The 25,144-nt window shown below is 45.7% G+C and overlaps 1 protein-coding gene across 8 annotated transcripts in view; it reads left to right on the plus strand.

The window, feature by feature from the left end:
* The first annotated feature begins 10,246 nt into the window (after positions 1-10,246).
* rrn3 (RRN3 homolog, RNA polymerase I transcription factor) overlaps positions 10,247-25,144 on the plus strand; it is a 40,648-nt gene continuing 25,750 nt past the window's right edge. The window contains exons 1-9 of one of the 8 annotated variants that reach the window (XM_086000777.1): positions 10,247-10,419; positions 11,752-11,932; positions 14,496-14,601; positions 14,699-14,755; positions 17,188-17,277; positions 17,523-17,652; positions 18,603-18,662; positions 21,581-21,644; positions 24,875-24,944. In XM_086000777.1, the coding sequence (XP_085856903.1) occupies positions 14,509-14,601; positions 14,699-14,755; positions 17,188-17,277; positions 17,523-17,652; positions 18,603-18,662; positions 21,581-21,644; positions 24,875-24,944 (564 nt within the window). In that variant the 5' untranslated portion in view covers positions 10,247-10,419; positions 11,752-11,932; positions 14,496-14,508. The other 7 variants (XM_086000778.1, XM_086000779.1, XM_086000780.1 and 4 more) reach the window with 7 other exon arrangements.

Consider the following 25,144-nt stretch of genomic DNA (forward strand, 5'->3'; position numbering starts at 1 on the left):
TGGCAGTCACTGCATTTTCATGTGGCTCCAGCTGTTGCAGGAGCTTCTGGGAGCTCTGTATCTAGAGGATCATGGCCACGACCACCCCAGCAGGAAAACAGCCGCCCACCTCTTCCTGTCACCACAGTTGCTCTTTCCATAGGGAAGCAATTTGACATAGTGTGAGATTAAGAAATAGAGCCAGCACACCACCAGCCACCAAGGGAAAATATGGGGGTGGGAAACAGGAGTTTATTGGATATAGGCACTTCAATAAATGATGGCACTTTACTTACCCCCTTGTTTGGTAATCATCGTCTTACCCTAAATTGTAAAATCTGTTCTGACGAAGGATCATCGATCTGAAACGTTAACTCTGTTTCTCTCGTCACAGATGCTGCCTGACCTGCTGAGTATTCCCAGCATCTTCTGTTTTTATTTCAGATTTCCAGCATCCGCAGTATTTTGCTTTTGTAAAATCTAGTCTGGGTCCTTTAGACCTAATTTACCAATATTCATGGGACCCATACATTCCATAAAATGGTCCCAAAAACGCAATCACAAAATTAGGCACGCTGCGCCTTGGGAGTGCCCATGAGGCCTTGCTGGTGGCGAGAGGTCTTTCAAAATTGGGGATATAGTGTAAATGCAGCTCTGGTCCACGATCAGGATTTGATCTGATACGAAGCAGAGTATAGCTGTTAGATTCACGTATCTCTGGTAAACAGGATCAAGTGCAAACCAATATGGTGGGTATATTGGCCTAGAAATTCAGTCGCGTTTGCGCCCACTTATTGGCTATAGAGTGGTTTGCGCCAGAAGTTTTTTAGCGCCCGAAATTCAGTTGGTCCCTAACATCGGCGTTAGCCGGTAGCGCTGCGCCGGCACCGATGACGTCATCGGTGTGCGCAGCGCCCCGGTTCCAATGCTATTCCGTGCCGATGGCCAAATTCAGTTGCGGCCGCCTCGCCCGTAGCGGCCGCAAACAGCGTTTGAAAAACGGTGCCTTGCAGCTCCGAGAGGCCGGCGCATAAAGGTGGAGGGGCGGCCGGCCGCTTTCCCGGCGGCCGCCTGGCCGCACCTCCCTCCCCGGACTCCTGCACCACCCCCCCGCGGCATTGGTGTCTGACTCCCGCGAGCCCGGCACTTCTCCGTGGTGCCGGGCTCATTTGCCGGGGGAATCCAGCGGCGATCTCACGGCTGCAGGCAGCTCCTCCTTAAGAGAAGGAGGAGGCCTGCAGTACCCCAGCCTGCCGCACCGCATCGGGTGCCGCAGCGGCAGCTGGACGCCTGAAACTGACTTTCATCGCCCCAAACGAGGCGGCCAAACCCTGCAATAGCGCCCGCCTCCGTCTTGGGGCGGCGCAACTGAATTTCAGGCGGGCGCTACGGGAATCCGGGCGAGCGCAAAATTTCGGGCACTAAAGACCTGGCGCAGCGATACCGAATTTTTAGCCCATTGTGTTTAATCAGAGTTTAGGACGGAATATAACACACTAGTAATACAGCAAAAACATACGACCGTGACAAGCAGCTGGTACCGGACCTGATCAGACAGACGGTTGGCATGCGTGAACAGTTCTCTGGCTTCTGGCCTCTCTCTCTCTCTCTCTCTCTAGGGCCTTCGACGGTGAGCATGGGATCACTCTTAAAAGAGCGTTCGACCAGCTGTTCGGCTCTCCCTTCCACCGTCTGTGTGCAAGCCCTTGGGGTGTCACTTTTTATTCTCTTTTTAGGGGTGGGCCTGAGGCCAAGTTATTGACAAGACCATTTAACCTATAGAGATTCCTCCAAAACTTCCTCAACCAATGACAGCTTAAGTTCTTTGTCTTGGTGTTTGTATGAAAGCCCTCCCCAAAAGGTCTCATTTACTTCATCCTTGCTTTTTTACATTTGGAAGGTTCCTCCATTGGAATCCATTTGATCTTTTTACTCTCTCCCCCTTAACCCAGCAAGTACAAGGCCCCAGTCAAAGCTGTCGCACATTAACCAGTCGCTATCTCACCATTCTGACCTTCACAAGTAAGGTCTATGATACACTCCCTTTCTCTGCTGTGATCTTTTCTCTCAGAACTTTTACATTCCCATGAATTATGGTTTTGCGCTGCTTTTAGTGTTCAATACCTGTTGCTTTAGACTTTTTTTTCCCTTTCAAAAATACATAGCAACTTGCAGCTGCTTGGGCTATCTCACCTTTATTTAACAAATCTGTGGAGATTATAATATGGTTATTAGTAATAATGGAAGAAACATAGGTTGGGCCTTTACTGGCCAAATTAAAGATACATTAACAAAGTCAAACCCTAACTTACAAACAACAGATAACTAGCCTGGCAGGACCATCCTATGGGCCCCTGTGTGGAATGTTTATGTTTCACCTAATCTAACTGATTAAAAAGACTGTCTCAAATTCTAATGCAAGCTTCCCAGGAAAACAAAACTTATTTAAAAGCCATATACATTTTTAGGCACCCCTAATTTTTAACATAGCTCATTGAAGGAGGGAATCTCACTCCGCTTTGGAGTCAGTTCAGGCCTGTAAAATTCTGTTGATTATCCTTTGAAAAACTTTACGGTCATGGAAAGTAGTCACTTAAAAGTCGAGGAATTTATTTGCCCTTTGATGGTCCTGGGCAGTTTTAGAAGGAAATATTTGCAGGGCTATGGGTAAAGAGTGGGACTAAGTGGCTAGCTCTTTTAAAGAGGCATGAAGGCACGAAGGCCTCCTTTTGTGCTGTCAGCTGTGGTTCATTTGGTAGCACTCTCGCTTGTGAGTCAGAAGGTTGTGGGTTCAGAGTCCCACTCCAGAGACTTAGGCCTAGAAATTCAGTTGTTTGCGCCAGCCGCTAGCGCCTTAGGAGGAGGAGAAGTGGGGTGCTAAGCGGCTAGGGCCGGGCGCAGCGCGATCTGCGCCTCTCGCGAACTTCAGTTAAGATTTAGCGGCGGCGCAAAACCTTTGCGCGCGCTCAGCTGCGCGCGCAGATCCTGACGTCATTTCATGGTGCAACGCCCTTTGTGCGCCCCAAACCGGAAATTCAGTGGCGCCGGCCTATTGTGCGTCTGGCGCCCCGAGCGACTGGTAGAGGGGAACGGTTCCCAGTCGCTGCGGGGCGCGGGGGGCGCTAATTAAAGGGGACTCCTCCTGCAGTATAAATGGCAGCCATTTTGCACCACTCCTTCTTTGTGAGAGACGGATCTTTGGAGAGAGACAAAGGTAGAGAGCTTTCTGGTTTGGCTCAACACTCGCACAGGTACTTGTGGCTTCAGGCCACAGCTTTGCACTTGTCTTTAACTTCAGAGTCATAGCATTGATTGGAAACATATAATGGGGGCTGCAATGGGTGGAAACGTTGGGCTTCTCCATTGCATTCAAAGGGCTCAGAGACGCCGTGAGAGAGTGCCAGTCATGGCCAGACGGAGAAGGGGCAACAGGCGTCGGCAAAGGAGGCCTTACCCACCCAGGGTATACCGCCAGCAGTTCTCATATCTGAACATGTCTGAGGAGCAGTGTGTTCGGAGGCTGCGATTCAGAAGGGCGGTGGTCACTGAGATCTGCCACCTGCTTCGCGGAGATCTGCAGCCACAGCTGAGGAGCAGGACGTCTCTGTCGGTGGCAGTGAAGGCGACAGTGGCTCTCAACTTCTATGCCACCGGCTCCTTCCAATCCGCTACTGGGGACATTTCCAACATCTCCCAGTTTGCAGTACATTGCTGCATCCGCCAGGTGACCAATGCCCTTTTCAGAAGGAGGCGACAGTTCATCTCCTTCCCCATGACCGTTGACAAGCAGCAACAGCGTGCAATGGGCTTTGCAGCATTAGCGGGCTTCCCCATGGTGCAGGGCGCCATTGACTGCACGCATGTGGCTTTGCGGGCACCTCTAGAGAATGCCGAGGATTACCGCAACCGGAAGGGCTACCATTCGCTCAACATGCAGTTGGTGTGTGACCACAGGCAGCTCATCCTAGCTGTCAATGCCCGCTTTCCAGGCAGCAGCCACGATGCCTTCATCCTGCGCCAGACTTCTGTGGCAGACATGTTCGAGGCCCAGCCTCACCCACGAGGATGGCTTCTCGGGGACAAACGCTATCCTTTGTGCACCTGGCTGATGACCCCGCTCTGTGCGCCCAGCACCCCTGCTGAAGAGGGATACAATGAGAGCCATCAAGCAACCAGGAACATCATTGACCAAACAATCGGCGTGCTGAAGCAACGGTTCCGCTGTCTGGATTGTTCCGGGGGAGCCCTACAGCACTCGCCTGAGCGAGTCTCCCATTTCGTGGTCGTGTGCTGCATGCTGCACAACCTGGCTATCCGCAGGACTCAGCCACTGCCAGCAGACATTGGAGGACCACCAGAGGAGGAGGAGGAGGACCAGCACAGGAGGGAGGCAGAAAGTGCAAGGGCCGCCCGTCGGCGGCTTATTGCAAGTCGGTTCTAGGCCCCCTCTCAGGGAATGGCTTGTGCCAATGGCAGAAGATGAATGTAGCCGCTCCACAAGCCCTCAGCCGAGCAGGGCAACCAGGACTTCCAAAAGAAAGCATGGACAGTGCGATTTAAGAATTTTTTTTACTATGATACCTCTGTGCCCTTCCCACATGACAAACTAATGGAGAGAAACCCCCCCCCAAAACACAAATACACCAGTCTCGGCCTTTACAAGTAAAACAAATATACCAGTCTTGGCCTTTAAATATGAAACAAATACACCAGTCTCGGCCTTTAAATATGAAACAAATACACCAGTCTCGGCTTTTATATATGAAACAAATACACCAGTCTCGGCTTTTATAAGTAAAACAAAACATTTGGCCACACCTTCTACTTTTTCCCCTGCGAGGGTGATCCGTTTCGCTTCCGTGACTGGCCCCTACCCGCCCTGCAGCTCGTCCTCAATGGAACCCCAGTGGCTGCAGCAAGGCTGGGGGAAGGCTGCTGAGGGTCAGATGGTGAGATGGCAGATGCCCTTGGGGGTCGGCCTGGACCAGCTCTGGGCCTGGAGGGGCCGGCTGCTGACTGCTCCAACTCTGCTTGGGCGGCAGCAGTCTGTCCAACAGCTGGTGGCAGCTGCAATGGAGGAGTGACAGTGTTGGCTGCAGGAATGCTGCCAACCTGACAGATCACAGGCACTCCCTGGTCGGCTGAGACATTGGCACGCGCACGGGCCAGCACTGCAGCATGCGCAGCAATCTGCTGAGGCACAGACTGCTGGGCTGCTGTGGCACAGCGAGTGCCCCGGCGATGCCTGGCCGATCCAGCGAGTGTGGCAGCAGTTAGTGCCCGTGTGGCCCTGGTCTGTGTCTGCATGACAGCAGCCAGTGAATGCACGGCACGACTGAGCACTTGGCTAGAAGCCGCCTGTGAAGCAGCGAAGTCCTGCTGACTCCTAGCCTGTGCTGCCGCGATGTCCTGCAGACTCCTGGCCTGTGCTGCATTGAATTGTTGCAGACTCCTGGCCTGTGCTGCACTGAATTGTTGCAGACTCCTGGCCTCTGCTGCCCCGAATTCCTGCACACTCCTTGCCAGTGACTCTATGGAGTCAGGCATCCTCGCCACTGCAGCCATGAGCTCAGTGTGCCTGCGCTCAGCCTGGGCGCCCATTTCCGCTAGGAGCCGCACCTCCTCTGCGCTCACCATAGCAGGACTGGAGGCCGCACTCACCCTCCGGGGAGAAGGCCGCCGAGCTTCCCCACCCCTCCCGCATTGCTGCAGCCCGCTGGTCCCCGGAGCTTCACTATCCTCCGACCCTTCCCCCCTGCTCCCCTCCAGGGAAGACGTGTCACCATCATGGCCATGGGCTGCCTCGGCTGAGGGTGTCCCTGATGGGCTGGCTTCCTCTTCCTCCTCCTCTATGTCTGACTCGGACACAGTGCCAGCTTGAGGGGCCGCCTCCTCACCTGGCGAGTCACCATCTGAAAGCAGGGAGGCACAAGAGTTGCTTTAGAGTGAGGACAGGGCGGCAGCGAGGGAGGCATGAGTGCTGCTGTGCACTGCATTGGTTCGATAGTGTTAAAGGATGCTGGCGTGAGGCGCAAGTGGAAAGGGAGAGGTCAAAAAGGTGATGACCTTACCATTGGTGCCCAGAACAGGGTCAGCATCTCCAGTGGCGACGGGGCCACTCAGCCGGCCTGCCATGATCTGCTCCACTCGCTGCTTGAGGTCGCTCAGCTGTTTCAGGTCAGGACGGCCTCCCCCGGTCTGTCGCTGCTGTCTTCTGTTATGCGCCAGCTTGGCCTGCAAGAGAAAGGACCGCCTCTAAGTACAGTGTCAAGCCCTGATCTTACCCACACTGCCTCCCATGTTCGATTAGCCCTGACAGTGTCAAGCCCTGATCTTGCCCGCACTGCCTCCCATGGTCGAATAGCCCTGACAGTGTCTAAAGTCCTGATTGCGCAAGTGCTTTTCATGACAGTCCCATAGCTGCTGGATGAGGGCTGGCCATTAGGGCTTTCAGACCTGTTTGGCCATAAAGTGAGGTGCACATGCAGGGATGAGGAGGATACTGGAAAGGGTACTCACCCTGACAACCCGAGTGAGGTCGTTGAATTTTTTCCGGCACTGGCTTGGTGTCCTGCCAACCACGCTGTTGGATGTGACCCTGTTTGCCACATCCCTCCATGCTTTCCGATATTCGGCAGGCAGCGGCCTCCTGCCACCCTCAGGGAAGAGGATATGGCGCCTGCGGTCCACTGCGCCAACCAGCAGCCTCAGGTCACCCTCGCCGAAGCGCTGCGCTCTCTCCCTGGCCTTCTCCATTCTCCTGGGCGTGGAGCTGTTCCAGAAGCAGTGTTCAGGCCTTGCCTTAGGGCTGCAGTGTGCAGGGCGTGGCAGCCAAGCAATTCCACCCTCCCCCTTTAAGTGCTGACCGGCGCCTGACTGTCTGGCCTCAATGAGCAACTCGCCGCACCATCGCTGCGCCCGCCTTCGGTGTTTGCGCCCCGGATCGCCGGCTTAGCGCCGAATGATAGTCGTGCATCGCCTGCTTTAGCGCAGCAGCAACCTCTTGGGGCGATGCAACTGAATATCGGCGAAGGTGGCGCTAAGTTGCGCCAGGCGCAAAAGTTAGCGAACGCCATGCTGTAGCGCCCCAAACGTGGCTATACTGAATTTCTAGGCCTTAGAATCATAGAATGGTTACAGCAGAGCACTTGAGTGCAAAAATCTAGGCTGACACTCCAGTGCAGTACTGTCGGAGGTGCCGTCTTTCAGATGAGACGTTAAACCAAGGCCCCGTCTGCTCTCTCAGTTGGACGTAAAAGATCCCATGGCGCTATTTCGAAGATGAGCAGCGGAGTTAATCCCTGGTGTCCTGGCCAATATTTACCCCTCAATCAACATAACAAAAACAGATTATCTGGTCATTATCACATTGCTGTCAGTGACTACACTTCAGAAGTACTTCATTGGTTGTAAAGTGCTTTGGGACGTCCTGAGGTCGTGAAAGGCGCTATAGAAATGTAAGTCTTTCTTTTTACATAAGAACATAAGAAATAGGAACAGGAGTAGGCCATTTGGACCCTCGAGCCTGCTCCGCCATTCAATAAGATCATGGCTGATCTTCTGCCTCATCTCCACTTTCCTGCACTGTCCCCAATCCCTTGATTCCCTTAATATTCAAAAATCTATCGATTTCTGTCTTGAATATACACAACGACTGAGCCTCCACAGCCTTCTGGGGTAGAGAATTCCAAAGATTCACCACCCTCTGAGTGAAGAAATTTCTTCTCATCTCAGTCCTAAATGGTCGACCCCTTATTCTGAGACTGTGACCCCTGGTTTTGGACTCCCCAGCCAGGGGAAATATGCTCCCTTCATCTACCCTGTCAAGTCCTGTAAGAATTTTGTATGTTTCAATAAGATCACCTCTCATTCTTCTAAACTCTATAGAATACCGGCCTAGTCTACTCAATCTCTCCTCATAGGACAATCCCCCCATCCCAGGAACCAGTCTGGCCAACCTTCGTTGCACTCCCTCTATGGTAAGTATATCCTTCCTTAGGTAAGGAGCCAATACTGTACACAATACTCCAGGTGTGGTCTCACCAGGGCCCTATATAATTGCAGTAAGACGTCTTTACTCTTATACTCAAATCCTCTTGTAATAAAGGCCAACATACCATTTGCTTTCCTAATTGCTTGCTGTACCTGCATGTTAACTTTCAGTGATTCGTATACAAGGACACCCAGGTCCCTCTGAACACCAACATTTCTCAATCTCTCACCGTTTAAAAAACTCTGCTTTTCTATTTTTCCTACCAAAGTGGATAACTTCACATTTCTCCACATTATATTCCATCTGCCATGTTCTTGCCCATTCACTTAGCTTGTCTATATCCCCTTGAAGCCTCCTTGTAACCTCCTCACAACTTACATTCCCACCCAGCTTTGTATCATCAGCAAACTTGGGTATATTACATTTGATCCCCTCATCCAAATCATTGATGTAGATTGTGAATAGCTGTGGCCCAAGCACTGATCCTTGCGGTACCCCACTAGTTACAGCCTGCCAACCCGAAAAAGACCCGTTTATTCCTACTCTCTGTTTTCTGTCCATTAACTAATTCTCAATCCATGCTAATATATTACCCCCAATCCCATGAGCCCTAATTTTGTTTAATAACCTCTTGTGTGGCACCTTATCAAATGCCTTCTGAGAATCCAAATACACCACATCCACTGGTTCCCCCTTATCTATTCTGCTAGTTACAAACTCAAAAAACTCTTAACAGATTTGTCAAACATGATTTCCCTTTCATAAATCCGTGTTGACGCTGCCCAATCCTATTATTATTTTCTAAGTGCCCTGTTACCACGTCCTTAATAATAGATTCTAGCATTTTCCCTACTACTGATGTCAGGCTAACTGGTCTGTAGTTCCCCGTTTTCTCTCTTCATCCTTTCTTAAATCGTGGAGTTATATTTGCTACCTTCCAATCCGCGGGAACCATTCTAGAATCTATGGAAAATAACAAGCAATGCATCCACGATCTCTATAGCCAGCTCTTTCAAAACCCTAGGATGTAGGCCATCAGGTCCAGGGGATTTATCGGCTTTCAGTCCCATTAATTTCTCCAGTACTTTTTTTTAGTAATACAGGAAACTTTGGTTTATCCGGAGCTTAACTGTCCGGAATGCTCGAGCCACTGGCAAAAATCAGGAGCCGTTTTGTTAGTTTTTTTTCTTTTCGTTGCTTTTTTTTCCACCAGTTAGGCTCTGCAAAGTCTCGCTGAAGCTGTTGCTAAGCTACAGAGACGCTTGCAAGGTACGGCCGACTGTTTAGAAGCTGTTGCTAAGCAACAGGGTTTGTTGCCAGATACAGAGATCAAAATCTCAGTATGTTTCAACATTAGCGCTGGTTTGTCCGGCAGTTTTGATGAGGCGGCAACAGCTCGGTCCCGTCGGTGCCGGATAGCACAAAGTTTCCTGTACTAATTTCTTTCAGTTGCTCAATCTCGCTCTGGCGTTTCTGGCGTCTTCTTCCGTGAAGACAGACACAAAGTATAAGTTTGATTTCTCTGCCATTTCCTTATTCCCCATTATAATTTCTCCTGTCCCAGCCTGTAAGGAACCCACATTTACTTTCGCTAATCTTTTCCTTTTTACATACCTATAGAAGCTTTTACAGTCTGTTTTTATGTCTCTCGCTAGTTTACTCTCATATTCTATTATCCCTTTTTCAATTTTTGGTCCTCCTTTGCTGAATTCTAAAATCCTCCCAATCCTCAGGCTTACTACCCTTTTTGACATTATAAGCCTCTTTCTTTGATTTAATATTATCTTTAACTTCTCTTGTTAGCCACGGTTGGACCATTTTTCCTGTGGGGTTTTTGAGCCTTAAAGGAATATATATTTGTTGCAGATTATGTATTAATTCTTTAAATGCTAGCCATTGCTTCTCTACCGTCATACTTTTTAATGTAGTTTCCCAATCTACTGTAGCCAACTCGCCCTCATACCTAAGCAGTTTGCTTTGTTTAGATTTAAGACCCTAATTTCGGATTTAACTAAATCACTTTCAAATTCAATATAAAATTCCATCATATTTATGGTCACTCTTCCCTAAAGGCCCCTTTACTGCAAGATTATTAATGAACGCTTTCTCATTGCACAATACTAGATCTAAAATAGCCTTTAAGATTCTCTGAGCCCCAAGGGCCTCTGGTGTCCCAAACAGCGTTTGGTGGCTGGGTTTTGGCTGTGGGGTGGTATTTGAGCACAGATTGCTCGCGCCTTTGCTGGGGACGGACACAGTCGGGGCCGCTCACACTGGAGGCTAATCCTTCTATTCCCTGATCAGCAGCCGCTCGGCCGGCCCGATGATGTTGTTCCGGGTGAAGCGCGTGTGCTTCCGGAGCAGTAACAAAATGGCCCCGGCACGGGGAGGCTGTGCGGGGAGTGGTTAGCGGGGCCCGGGCCGAGCTCTCGCCCTCACCGGTATCGGTATGTGTCTCACATCAGCCGCTGGCTCCGGTTGTCCGGTCTCTTTAACCAGCCGGCGCAGGGGGTTGCAGGTCCCGCGTTGGTCGTCTCCAGCTTCAGGGCGCCCGATGCCATCATCAGCAACGTGTTTGGGGCCGAGACTGGGTTGAACACCGCCTGCCCGCCCTCCCTGCAAACTGGCCGAGGATCCCGTACAACATGGAGTTCAGCTGTTAAATTGTCGCGTTGGGTGAACAGTTAGTGCAGGCTTCCCGACACTGAATACAGGCGTTTAAGTAATTCAGTCATAAAATCATCATTATCCTTTGCTGAGGTCCAGGGGAAGAGCAGTGAGTCACAAACAGACCTCTCATATCTGTGGGGGTTCCTTGTTACAGATAAGACTGTAAGAAGGTAAGGTGTTTGTCAAAGTGGAGCCGACTTGCCTGGAGATCTATGCTTCAGCACTGGCTTGTTGGGGATGATTTACACAGAGGGGCAATCACTTGTGACACATGGAATCTAGAAAGTTACCATGCAGGTACAGCAAGCACTTAGGAAGGCAAATGGTATGTTAGCTTTTATTGCAAGGGGGTTGGAGTATAAAAGTAAGGAAGTCTTGCCATTATATAGGGCTTTGGTGAGACCACACCAGGAGTACTCTGCACAGTTTTGCTCTCCTTGCCTAAGGAAGGATGTACTTGCCTTCGAAGGGGTGCAATGAAGGTTCACTAGATTGATTCCTGAGATGAGAGGGCTGTCCAATGAGGAAAGATTGAGTGGAATGGGCCTATATTTGTTGGAGTTTAGAAGAATGAGATGTGATCTCATTGAAACGTATAAAATTCTTAGAGGGCTTGACAGGGTAGATGCTAAGAGGCTGTTTCCCCTGGCTGAAGAGTCTAAAACTAGGGGTCATAGTCTCAGGATAGGGGGTTAGCCATTTAGGACATTTCTTCATTAAAAGGATTGTGAATCTTTGGCATTCTCTACCCCAGAGGGCTGTGGATGCTCAGTCGTTGATTATATTCAAGAGCTGAGACCGATGGAGTTTTGGGTACTAAGGGAACCAAGGGATATGGAGATAAGCCATGATCTTAGTGAATGGTGGAGCAGGCTCTAGGGGCCGTATGGCCTACTCCTCCTCTATCTTATGTTCTTACTCCGCAGCAGAGTTTTTCTTTGGTAGAAGTAGCTGGCTTTCTTAGTCTGTTTCTAATTTTTATTTCCTCTATTCTTCTGTAAGAACTTTTACCTAAAAGATGTAAATCGTATCCTTAACAGTACAAGGTACCTTTTAAGAATAGTGTCAGAGGTTAGAAGATAAATTGTGACTACACTATCCTATTACAGGCAGAGTGTCTGAGATCGAGAAAGGTGAGAGGGAAACCAGCTCGGATATAGTCACTCGTGTGTAAGGTGGGTAATTCCGCCGCAAAGTGGTTCATTGACTCAACACTTCAGAAGCTAACGCCTGCATTTCAGGGAAGGAAGGAGATTGACCCAAGCCTGCTGCTTGTGAGGATGAGGCCGTGTAAGCTCTAAATGTTAATAACACACGTACTCTTGAGCTACTGGCACAGTCAAAGCTGTTAAGTTATCAACTATCTAAGGATTTACTCTTAAAGTAATCGCAGCGATTTATAACCTCATAACCTGGTCGCCGCTATAGTTGGCGCTGATTGACAGTGATACACTGAATTGCCTGTGTAATCTTTTCTGCTAGTTGTGTTTAGGAACTCTGTCCTTTAATGATTTGCTACTCAACTGCTAGGTATCTCTATTAAAATATTAAACTTTAATTTTAAGCTGTGATTTTTAACTAATAAATAGTGTTTAGTGTATGACTTGTGGTCTGGCTTCTTCGTTGATGATTTGGGAAGAGTTAATTCACTCAGAAGCTTGAGGGTAACCTAATCGAGGGTTAGCAAATTAAATTAATTTTGATCTGAACTGGTTAGTATGAGACGGTTTGGCGAGCCGTGTCTGGCATCAATCATCCCTAGACCAGACAGTTCCTTAGTAAAGAGTTAAAGGAGGTAATTAATAATTCGTCTGGTTCCTCGACATATATTTGTCAGGGTACCAAAACCCATCTTTCTTCCGGCGGACGGCATTGTCCATATTTAAATTAACTGCAGTTAGGTTTAAAAAGTGTTTAGGAAGTCCATGGGAGGTTGCAGAAATAGGTAGTGGAGAGGACATGGAGGGATTTGAACAGGAGGAGGAGAATTTTAAAATCAAGGTGCTGATGGGCAGGGAGCCAAATGTAGGTCAGCGAGTACAGGGCCGATGGGTGAGATGGACTTGGTGCGGTTAGTATACGAGCAACAGTGTTTTGGAAGAGCTCAAGTTCATGGAGGGCGAAAATGGGAAGCCAGCCAGGACAGCATTGGAATAGTCAAATCTGGAGGTAATGAAAGCATAGATGAGGATTTCAGTAGCAGCTAAGCTGAAGCAGGGTTGGAACCAGACAATGTTATGAAGGTGGATGAGAGGATATGGAGCCAGAAGTTCAGCTCGGGTTCAAGTAGTACGGCGAGGTTGTGAACTGTCTGGTTCATCCTACGATAGTGGTGTGGAAGGGGGATGGAATCGGCGGCAAAGGAACAGAGTTTGTGGTGGGCGCCGAAGATAATGGCTGGAATTTTCCCATCAACAAACAGGTGGGTTTGGAGTGTGGGGGCAGTTAAAGTGTTAAAAGTGGGATTCTGGACCTGTACCCACCTCCAACCCGCCCACTTCCGAGTTTGCCGGTTGCGGGACGGGCAGCCAGCCCACTGCTCAATTTAAATTTACCTCAATTTAAATATTGTAATGAGGCTGGAAGTCTCTATTTTCCCCTCCATTTTGTTTTCAACTGCCTGTGGACGGGTTTCACACAATTCGTGAAATCCGGTAGTTAAACCGAGACGGGAACTGCTGCATCCAGGAGGTAAGTGGCTTTATACCTACCTCCTGGATCCAGGGTCCCTAATCAATCTACCCCCATGAGGCCTCCGATCACCCTCCCCAGGTCCCCCACCCCCCAACGACGATGATGTGGCCGACCACGATCTTCCGGTGGCCATCCCCAATCCTCCCACCCCACCCCCTGATCCCCAATCCCTGGCCAACCCCCCCCCCCCCCCCCCCACCACCCCAACTGCGATCTCTGATGCCTGATGTAACCCCACCCAGCGATCCCCGCTTGCCTGTTGATCCTGCGATATCCCCGACCCTCCTCCCACAATCCCTCCCCGGACCCACCCCTCGCAACTGTTGCCTACCCGCAGGAAACCGAGGCCTCTCATTCAAGTTGGTCCCTGACGGTCAAATCGGCACGGGTCTCCCGCCCACTTCGTGACACCCCCACCCCCCAACCTGCCTCCCCGAACAAAATTCCGGCCAATGTCTTTGCTCTTCCCAATGTTTGATTGGAGGAAATTACGGCTGATCTAGGACTGGATATCGGACAAGCAGTCTGACAACACAGAGGGAGTGGAGGGGTCAAGAGCGGCTCTGAGTGTTGTCAACGCACAAGTGGAACTTGACGTCATGTCTTCAGATGATGTCGCCAAGGGGCAGCATGTAGATGAGAAATAGGAGGGGGGGGCCAAGGATAGTTCCTTGGGGGGACTCCAGAGGTAACGTGGCGGCGGTGGTAAGAGAAGCCATTGCAGGTGATTCTCTGGATAGGCAAGAGTGGAACCAGGCCAGGGCAGTCCCACTCAGCTGGAAAATGGAACAGGTGTTGGAGTAGAATAGCGTGCTCGCCCCTGTCAAAGGCTGCAAAGAGGTCGAGAAGGGTGAGGAGGAATAATGCGCCATGGTCACAGTCACATAGGATATAATTTGTGACTTATTATGGCCATTTCAGTCCTGTGACGGGTGAATATTTGATTGGAGAGGTACAAACATGGAGTTGCGGGAAAGGTGGGTACGGATTTGGGAGGCGACAGCATGTTCAAGGACTTTGGAAAGGAAAGGGAGGTTGAAGATGGGGCTGTGATTTTCAAGGATGGAAGGAGGAGGGGATGATGAGATTTGAGAGGGAGGGGAGAGGGAAGCGTTTACAATACAGCTGTATACAAATACGTGTTTCTAATTTCCTGAAGGTTTCTATTGACGATGTTGGGCGAAAGTGAATTCCTCAGTTCCCCACCAAGGAAAACTGTCCGATTTGGTGGCACTGTTACGGAAACCTTGAAGAAGTATAAACAGGTAAAATAAGCTATACCAATTAATTATATTTATAGAAATGTGCATGAAATTTTCTTGCCTATTTGTACATTTGATTCGAAAGATGCTTTTCTCCTAGGGAGATACCGTGGATTATGACTTGCTGATGACTCAACTGGTTGATCCAGAGATAAAGGTAATCAAAAAATTGTGTTATTTAACTTTTTTCTTAAAATGTAACATTTTGCTGATATGCCTTTTAAATTTCATAATCCCTAACAATTCACATTTGATCTCGAAAAAGTCTGAAGTGCTTAACAATATAGCATTTTCAATTTTGGGAGATGAGATGGCACTGTTCTTTTAGCTGTGGGATCTGCGTATGTACCTACTTCAGATCAGTGGAATGTGAGGAGCATTTGCACCAGTGTCGGACTCACTTCGCACCAGCTGTAAAGTTGTAGTGTAAATGTGGAATGGAGGCCTGATCTGACTCTGGAACAAAGCAGAGTGAGACCTCCTGAGTTTGGTACTGTTGCAGTGTAAATGAGCTCTAAATCTGTCCTTCCCATTGCTAACTGAAATAAATTTTGAGCAGTTTCAGTCTAACTGTAGTAGGACCACAGTGAAACAACATTCACTCACTTACAAGTAGTTGATGCAAGGCCCAGGTTTTCAAACTTTTCTGTTTGGGGAAAGCCCCTGCAAATATTGGCACACTCATGGGGCCACCCTGTAAATATTGGCTCACCCAGGGCCACTCTGCAAGTATTGCCAGACTCCCAAGGACCCTCTGTCCTAACTTCCAAATGACAGTGGCCCAGATTTTGCAGTTGCTTCGACGGTGTACGAGCATACTCCGTCGTAAGCCTTCTAAAAGGCCCTGCAAGTTCTGGGTTTCCGCAAGCGCTGCGCATGCGTGAAAACCCGGAACTTGCGATCTGTCAAGGTTCGCATTGAGAGATCTACCGAACTAAAAGTAAAATCACTTTCGCTGACGCAGAGTTGGGCTATTTGCCCAACTACTGCCCAGCAAATGTCCACGAAATTTACGGCTGGTGTTAATATAAATTGTAAATTAAAAAATGATGCACAAACACTTAAAATTACTTTATGCAAATTTTGGAACGGCTTAAAATCTTTTAAATTATTTTTCAAAATATTTTTTTAATTGTATATATTTTATGTATTGAAGGGACTTTTAGCTAAATTTGAAAATGAGAACAATTATTTTTATTAGAATTGTGTAAATTCTTTAATTATTTGGGGATTCCGTTTGGAAATTACAGCAGTGGAATCCCCCTTTCTGATTGGATGACCTGGCCCACATGATCCCAGGGACGCTTCCGAACCGCCTGCGTCCCTGAGATCCGTGGGCCTTTACGCAGGTGTACACCAGCAGGCCTAGGACCTGAAGTCACCGCAGCCTGGGAGCCTGAAGGTAAGTTCGTATATTTTTAGCGGGTTGGAGGCATACTTCGGAGGTACACCACCGACCGCAAATTCCGGGCCTATATCATCTACCTAAATTAAAATAGTATGAATATGACAGACATACGAGGAACAGCTCCACAGTTTCTGATGATGATCTCTTCACCTCCACCCTAGTTGAGGCAGCAGGATTTATCTTTTTTGGTCATGATGATTTAACCACTACTTAAATATGAAATTACCATCTTTAATTCTGCCACAAAGCAGTGTTAATGTGGTTAGTAATGAGGTGATGATTCAGACTTTTTCTAAATTCTTCAAAGGCTGTTAGTGAGGATTATATACTGAGGCAATTATTTCTTGCTCTAGACCTAATGCAGCATTTTATATTAATTACTATATTAAAAAAATCTAACTATGAACTGAGATTTAACATCACAATTTTAAGAGTGTGACGGGCACTGTTTTTACAAAATTAATGGTAATGTAGCTTTTTGAGAAAAATCTGCTCAAAAATACCAATTTTTCTTTATCGTTTAACTGTGATTCTATTTCCTTCTGTAAATCTGTTGTATAGTGCAGCGGTTTTGTTCGGACAGCTTGCAAACACAAACGGATTTGAGAATTGCCAAGTTAGGTAGCTATATTGGGCTGCTTATCCTGTCTTTTTTTCTAATGGATTAAGAATGTATTTATTGAAGTTTTTCTAATTAGATGTTAAACTGATGCCCCGTCCGCCCGTTCGGTTGGTTCAGGTGGGCATAAAGTGGAGCATGGACTGGTTGGGCCGAATGGCCTGTTTCTGTGCCGTATATCCTATGTAAAAGATCCCGTGGCACTATTTGAGGAAGAGCAGAGAATTCTTCCGATGTCCTGGCTAATTTTTATCCCTCAACCAACACCATCAACAAGCAGATTAGCTGGTTGTTCATTTTATTTGCGAGACTTTGCTGTGCAAATTGGCTGTGACATTTACCTAATAACTGTGACTGCACTTCAAAGTAATTCATTGGTTGTAAAGCACTTCCTGGGATTTTCTAAGGATGTCATAAGGTTCTATATAAATACAAATTCTTTCTTTTAGATTGAATAGGTGTGCTAACAGAATTTAGATTAACTGATTAGATGTAATGTCCCTACTTTGACTATCAAATTTTGAAATTTATATTTAATGTGCATATTGTTTTTTTTCCTCAGGATGCTCAAATAATCAACTGGCTTCAGGAATTTCGTGCCTCTGTAGCACAATTGACAAAAGACTTTGAGTATCTCGTTAGCAAAATACTGGTTAGTTTCTTCAGATTTTCTTTCAAGGCTCCTTTTTGTACGCATGGAGATTAGGTCAGAAAATGTTTGCTGTACTTCATTGTAGAATAGCTCTTAGCAAGGTGTTCATTTTTGTAATCTGCCATTTTGATATTCCCTCATGGCAAGGAATAACTGTTAAATAAGAGTTAAATAAAACCTGAAAGTTTAAACAAAATTTGAAATTAACTGCAAGCGCTTCATCAGATTTTAAAAACATTTTTCAGAAGCTGCCATGGTTGTGCCGAAGCCTAATGGTGGTAGAGGAATACTTGGCCTTCTTAAGTAACCTAGTGTCAGCACAGACGGTGTACTTGAGGTCTTGCCTTAGTATGGTGGTCTCCAATTTTGTACCAGGTAAGAAAATATTGCTTTGTTCCTCATTTCTAAGACATTGTGGGACTGAATAGTCTGTCCCTTAACAGTGAAGGAGAGGGGCCCTGTGTTTTGGTTCAAGTTGTTAATCAGAGAAGTGCCTTTTAGCCGCTTGCTTTTTCGTGTAGAGCAGGATTGTCAGGTTGTTTTAGTAGACTTGCTTTTGTAAACAATGGTAACTAACGAGCCAGAATAACTTTTTTATATACACGTTTACTTCCTTGTAAATCACGTGTTGCTGCTGAGAGTGCAGATAATAGAAGATAGGAGCAGGAGTAGGCCATTCAGCCCCTCGAGCCTGCTCCGCCATTCAATGAGATCATGGCTGATCTGCCAGTGTTTGCCGTTGCTGGCACTGTGAAAAGCTAGTGTGAGTTTCTGCTGATCCCAGCAGCATGGAGACGCTGCAGCTGCTGCTCAGCACTGCTTAAATTGAGAGCAGATTTGAACAGGGATCAACCCACGTTCTAACTGAGTGTTAATGGTCTAACACTTGGTGATTCAACACTGCTCTGGAGTAACCTGTTTGGAAGAGCAGTAGGTACTGGCCGTGCGATTTTATGTCTGTAGAAGTAATGATCAATTATACTGTGATTTGTTTCATTCACCATGTATGTGCTTTTTGCCAGGTGCAAAAAGAGAAGTGGAGAGGTAAGAGGCAGGGGAGAGCAACATCGGAGAAATGTGTTGGCGATATTCACTTTGTAGGAGAGTTTGAGAAGAAAGTTGTCATGTGGCAGACTGACAACTGCACTAGATTTGATAGTGTGTGTATTAAAAAAGCAGGCATCTGAGGGACAGGAGATAGTGTGAGGTAGAGTGAAACTTGGCAACTGGACCACTCTGGAGCTTTTAGTAAACTAAGCTCCAGGATTGTTTGTTCATAGCCCTTTATCTTACAATATTAATCTATGTATATCTATTTCATATAGGGAGGATTGTTATCCAAGAAAATGGCGTGGATATCTCAGACTCTGAAGACGAAGATGAAAGTAAGTAAGTTTTTTGTAAGAATAAGTAAAGTGGTCCTCGCAGTAATCCGGACTATGAAGATTTGTATCAATCCTCTGAAATATCCCAAAGTATTGCTACTTCATCACTGAAGACAAAAATCACTTCATTTCACATCGTCCATAATAAACACATACTTTCTCTGGAATTTTTCAAAAAAACTGATTGACTTCTACACCAAAAAGATTAACCCAAACATATGGAATCACAGAATCTGATTTTATTAACAATATTCTCTGCATAAATTGAAAAATAGGAAGTGTGGGAGGTTTGGTACAAAATGGAAGCCTAATTTGGTGTGTTTAAAAGTTAATAGGTTAGTGCCTATGACTTGACATAAACAGATGTCCACTTAAGTTCAGTATAAGGTGGACCGACAAGGAGTTCTTTATTGATCTTAAAGCTGCACCATCCGACTTGTTTTAGTGACAAGAAATTGCTTGATAGATACAGTTGAGAGCGACCATTCGGCCCATCCTATCATCCCATCCAGAAAGCTTACACAGTCCCCACATCACAGCATTCAACTTAAATGATTCCAGGCTTTTCATTTCCAGTACTCTTCTCAGAAGTGTATACCATGTGTTGATCAGTTGTGTGTGAAGACCATCCTGCTATCAGTTATAAATTAGATTTCATGAGTTTGAACCTATGCTTCCTTGACCTACTGTCATAGTTTGGTTTGAAGTAGTGTTCCAGATACTATTTATTATCTTAGGTCAGCTTATAAAAAGGTACTTATCACTCACCATTACAAACTGAAAAGCCTAAGTTTCTCCAGCCTTTCCTCATAACTCAAGTCTTCTGATGGGATAATTCTTGTGGTTGTTCTCATCACTGTCACCAGAGCTTCAGTACCTCCCTGTGACTTGGTAACCAGATCTGAGCACAGTCCTCGGAGTGGCCTTATAGGAGCAGTTTAAGTGTGTCTTTTTACTTGTACAACCAAAATAGTAGAGTATGATTCATTTTCTATTTGCTCTATAATGACTTGATGTGAAACATCAAGTCTACTGAAACTGTTAAATCTATTTTGACACCATTCACAAGGTATTTATGTTGTATTTTCTTCCTTCCTATGTTCAGTAATTTACACTTGTTTGTATTATGTTTCATTTATTATTGTTCTGCTCACTTACATTTTGTCTAACTGATTTTGTAGTCCCTGAGCTCCTCCGCAGATTCAGTGGACCTTTCTCGTTTTGTATCACCTGTGAATTTGACCAGTTTGCACTGACCTTAATTGTTAATATAAATTAGAAACCGTAGAGATCCCAACGCTAATCCCTGGGGCACTTAACACTTTCCTCCCCCCACCCCCCTTTCCCACAACAGAATCTTTTTAACAAGTTCCTGCTGCTTCATACCCTACAGCCAGTTTCTTACCCATATCCAGGCTTTACCTTGGATCCCCACTGCTTTAAGCTTAAGTAGGAATCTTTAATGGACAGCGTCAATGCTTTTTGGAAGTCCAGGTACACCGTGTTGTAGGGTTTTCAACAGTCCATTTGGATTGTCACTTCCTCAAAAAGTCATGTTGACCAGGCAGGATCTTCCCCTTCTGCACTTCCGTGGACTGCTGTCTACTAGGAAATTAACTTGCAGGTAATCCTCTATTTTACCTATGATGTTTGACTCCATTATTTTACCTGGTATTTATATCAAACTAAAGAGTCTATGCTGCCACCTCCTTTGAAAATGGAAATACTGTTAGCAATCTACCAGGACCTCCTTAATAAAAACAGAAAATGCTGGAAATACTCAGCAGGTCAGGCAGCATCTGTGGAGAGAGAAACCGAGTTAACGTTTCAGGTTGATGACCTTTCGTCAGAACCTCCTTAATGTTTGATTCACTCAAAATGACTGTCAACACCTTATAAATCTCATTATTTGTCTTGATATTCAGGGATAAATACCTTGTATCTGTGCAGACTTATTGATTAGCCTGTCTAGTAATCCATTCATTAATTTCTAAGTTAATTTTGTCTCAGTCATCACTATTTAGGGAGGGCATTTTTCTCATGTCTTTCCCGCTGAATACTTGGAGGGCGTAATCATTTACTATTTTAACTACTTTATGCTCATCCTCTATTTCAACCTTGTTAACATCCTTTATGGTTCTCATCTCTTCACTGTTGGAATTCTTTTGGTACTGTAACTTGTTTTGTGTCTTAAGGTATGCTCTTTTCTAGGCCTCCTTGTCTCTCTTAATCATCCTTTTAATATGTGCCTGAATGATGAAACATTCAGTGATTATATTAAGTGATTGAACATTTGAATGGAATAAACTATCTTTGAATAATATTTTCTAATTAAATGTAATTTCAGTGCTATGCACGGTAATATGCACTTTCAGCTGGTAAACTTGATCAGTTTTTAAAATATTTTTTAAAGTCTTCTGCAGTGCAAACTGTTAAGAAAATTAAACATATACCCACTCACATTATACCCTCATCATCCTAATAACATCCTGATTTTGGAAGCCAGCAGCTAGGAGGTATATGAGTGTGACCTGGAAGTGACTCTATTTTTGTTGTACCCAACCTCCCTTTCTTGGGGAGAAATGTTGGTATCTGCTCGACAACCCTAGTGTGGCTGGCAATTCAGAATAGTGGGACTGTAAATGTGGACCTGTGTCCCACCATTCTTTGGTAATGTATCACCACCCTTAAATGAAACCATTTTTCACCCATTGATTGTACCAAGCTTTTCTGTGTTGTGTGTGGACCAAATGCAATGCATCTACTCCAATCCTCGTGCCCAAACTACAACTCTTAAAGCATTGCGAGACTTTCCCAATTCCCTTAAAGTATTTTTTCTTGTGCTACTAAGAACAGAAAGCCTCCTTGCCTTGATAGGTCCAATAGGTATTCCTAACTGTTACATTCTTACTCTACAGATCTTCCTAGAAATTTTGACATCTGTCATCGAGCTCTGCAGATGATAGCAAAATATGTGCCCTCGTAAGTATGTCATACTGCAGTCCATAGTTCATTTGTACCTTCAATGACTAAAATGCAACAAAGTTTATTTTAAAGAACCTTGGCCTAGAAATTCATTAAGGCGCTGCCAGCTTTGCGGCCAGTTACCGCCTAAAGAGGGCTTCTGCGCCAAAAAGGAGTTTGCGCTGATATTCAGCGCAGCGGTATTGGCGGCGGTAGCCGTTAGCGCTGCGCCGGCACCGATGACGTCATCGGTGTGCGCAGTGCCCCGGTTCCGCCCCGAAACCGCCCCGATCCCCATATTTAGTTGCGGCCGCCTCCTCCGCAGCGGCCGCAAACAGCGACCAGAAAACGGGGCCGTACTGTAGCCTTAGTGGGGCGCTTTAAGGTGGAGGTGCGGCCGGCTGCTTTTTCGGCGGCCGCCTGCCCGCACCTCCTTCCCCGGCCTCCTCCACCCCCCCCCCCCCCCCCGTGGCATTGCCGGCTGCTTTCCGCGAACCCGGCACTTCTCCGTGGTGCCGGGCTCATTTGCCGGCACTATCCAGCGGCGATCTCCCCGTTGCAGGCAGCTCCCCCTTAAGAGAAGGAGGAGGCCTGCAGTACTGCAGCCTGCCGCTCCACAGCGGCTGGCGCAGCGGCGCCAAGAGCGCTGAAATTCAGTTTCAGCGCCCCCAAGCGGAGGCGGGCACACCCTGGAATAGCGCCCGGTTCCGAATTGGGGCGCAAAAACTGAATATCTGACGATCGCAAATGGCTCCCCGCCCAGCGCTAACTTTTGGGCGCTAGCCAGCTGGCGGGGCCATAGTGAATTTCTAGGCCCTTATGTCTATTATTTGATGAATTAATGAACACATATTCCTTATGAGGATACAGTAGCTTTTCATATTGACATTCAGTACTGATTCCTTAATCTATCCAGTGCAGCCTTATCCCCACTCTATTTCTAAATCAAATGGAGCAACATACATGTTAATGAGGTTATTGTATCTTTCACTGTATTTCATTTTGACTGAGAATTGAATTGTCATACATAAGCTGGAGCATACTGTATCAGTTTTGACCTTTTAGCCTCCCTGTTTTTGTTCACTTCCCCCTGTGATGTCTTCAACTGTTTAAAAAAAATTAAGTTACAGAAAAACAAATAATCTACAATAAGTTTGAAATTAATCATTTTTTATAACTATTTGGCTTTAAAAAGTTCTATTTTTGAATAAAAATCTCGTGGGGAGGGTAGTCTGGTGTTACAACCCTAAAGCATTACATTGTCAGCCAGAGTTCACACTCCTCAGTCTTGGCCAGGCCAGTTTGGATGAAGGAGAGAAAGTTTCCCTTCTCCATTGTTGACGCCGATACTAGTGGATTGATGGACTAGTGGCTGTGAATGATGATGGAGTAGCAGCAACCTAGCATGTCATCCTGGCACAGCTCAGTGATCAAACCTGTCGCCTTCAAAATATCGAATTGAATGTGTCGTGTTGCAGCTGGCCAGTATAGTTTGTTGTACGTTACTACATTGTGCAACTGTTGTTAAGATAGTTTCTTTCAAATGTACTTTTTTATGTGAGGTCAAGGTGATGTCACCACAGGATTTTGTTGCTGTCCTGGTCATATTTAGTTAGTGTAGCAATTTGGAAATTGCTCGTGTTGCCTAAGCTGAATTTTTTAAACTTAAAATTTCTGTACTTAGATTCAGCTTTTAAGGGGCCAGGTCGCAAGGCTGCATGTACCATTTTTTGTACAATAAGCTGTTGGATCAACCGAATAGATTAATCTAAATTATATAGGTTCGGATGCCAGAGATAAATCAACTTGTTCGTTTTTATTAATATTGACAGAAAGTACAAGCAAGATTTACGTCTATATACTTACTATGGTAGGATATCCCTTGGGTCTGCCTTTAACTCTAATTAATAAATCCAGACAGTTTTAGCATAAAATACCAAAAACTTTCTGAAAGTGTGGATAATGTCAGATGACTTGCTTTAAATCTATCAATTCTGAGATTATTGTCGTGTGAATTTTTAAGTGTCATATGCTACTACACCAGTAGATGGCAATGTCACATGCACTCCATTCTCACTGGAATGCTGGCTTTGATTATGTAGATGAGACAATTTTGCATCATTATAAACATCACACCTTAACAGAAGGGTAACAGCTGAAATGTTGACGTTGGCTTCAATCTAGCTATAATTCTTGTACAAACCCATTGATGCTTCTTAAATTGCATTAACCTGACACCTGCTTACTTAACATTCCCCTTTGGAATTCTAATGACCTAATCAAACCATGTCTTAGCCTATATCACGTAGAATACATTCTCAAAATGCAAAGATATTAATACTGACTTCTGTATTGTTAAGCTATTTATCTTATATTATACACTATCCTACATAAGCCAACAGCCTGAAATCAGCATCAACAATAGGGAATAAAGTATTAATTAGTAAACAAAGGTAGGGTCATTATATACAATCTCAAACATTCATGTCATTGTACGAAGGTGGCTATTTTGCAATACCTTAAGAGGCCAGGGAATTGTTCCATTCCATTTGCACAGCCGGACCTTAGCTAATGCAGATGAGTGGAAGCCTTCTGATTCCACATTAAAGGATAGGCATTTCACTTAGAGTACCAATTTTGTGACAGCTTGGAGGGTCAAAGCGCGCACCCCCCGCCTTGCGATTTAAGACAGGGAGCGGGGAAGGTTCTTGCGCGAATGTGCTCTTGCTGTCCCTATCTCACTCTCTCGGACAAAGGGTGAGCTGTGTCCTAGCATAGCTAGAACAGTGAGCCTACATTTAAAGATTTAGTTAATTGTGTCTTTATTGTTTTCCATAATTGAGGAATGTTGGGAAATTGATCAATTGCATTAATTGTGAAAACTGTTTGTTGTTTATTCATGTATTTTAAGTAAAATAAACCAGTTGATTTTAAATTGTGCATTGTCTCAATAACGTGCTCTTCAGTTTGCATAGGAAAGAGCTGCATATGGCCTCCTTATTGCTTGATTCTCCCTGTTTTGGTCCTAGGAGTTAAAGTGATGACTGATGCAAAATATAAACAGACTGTGTTGCTATTTAGTATCCAATCGATAGATCAATTTTTGACTTATTACAGTCTTGTGATGTTTTCCTATGTTAAAAGGTGCTACATAAATGAAAGTTGTTGTTTCTATGAGATCTTTTCAGTTTTACAAGCATTATTTCTGCATTGAACTAAAACATACTTTTTTAATTCATTTTTGGCAGAACACCACAATTTTTGATGCCAATACTAGCTGAAAAATTTCCATTTGTAAACAAATCAGCCAGAACCCTGGTAAGCAACAGTACCTTCTTTGTAATCTAATTCTGGAAAATAAACACACTTTATAATGTAACATATTTAGTAGGGCTATCAATTAATTACAGTTAACCTCTGACAACGCGTTCATTTTTTTGGCAATTAATATTTTTAAATGTACATTAATCGTGGAAGTATCCCAAAAGTTCCAGAAAATGCTTTTCTATCCTGTCCAC

The sequence above is a fragment of the Somniosus microcephalus genome, chromosome 11, assembly GCF_052327205.1.
Source record: "Somniosus microcephalus isolate GS21.2 chromosome 11, FLI_Smic_1.0, whole genome shotgun sequence".
Lineage (NCBI taxonomy): Eukaryota > Metazoa > Chordata > Chondrichthyes > Squaliformes > Somniosidae > Somniosus > Somniosus microcephalus.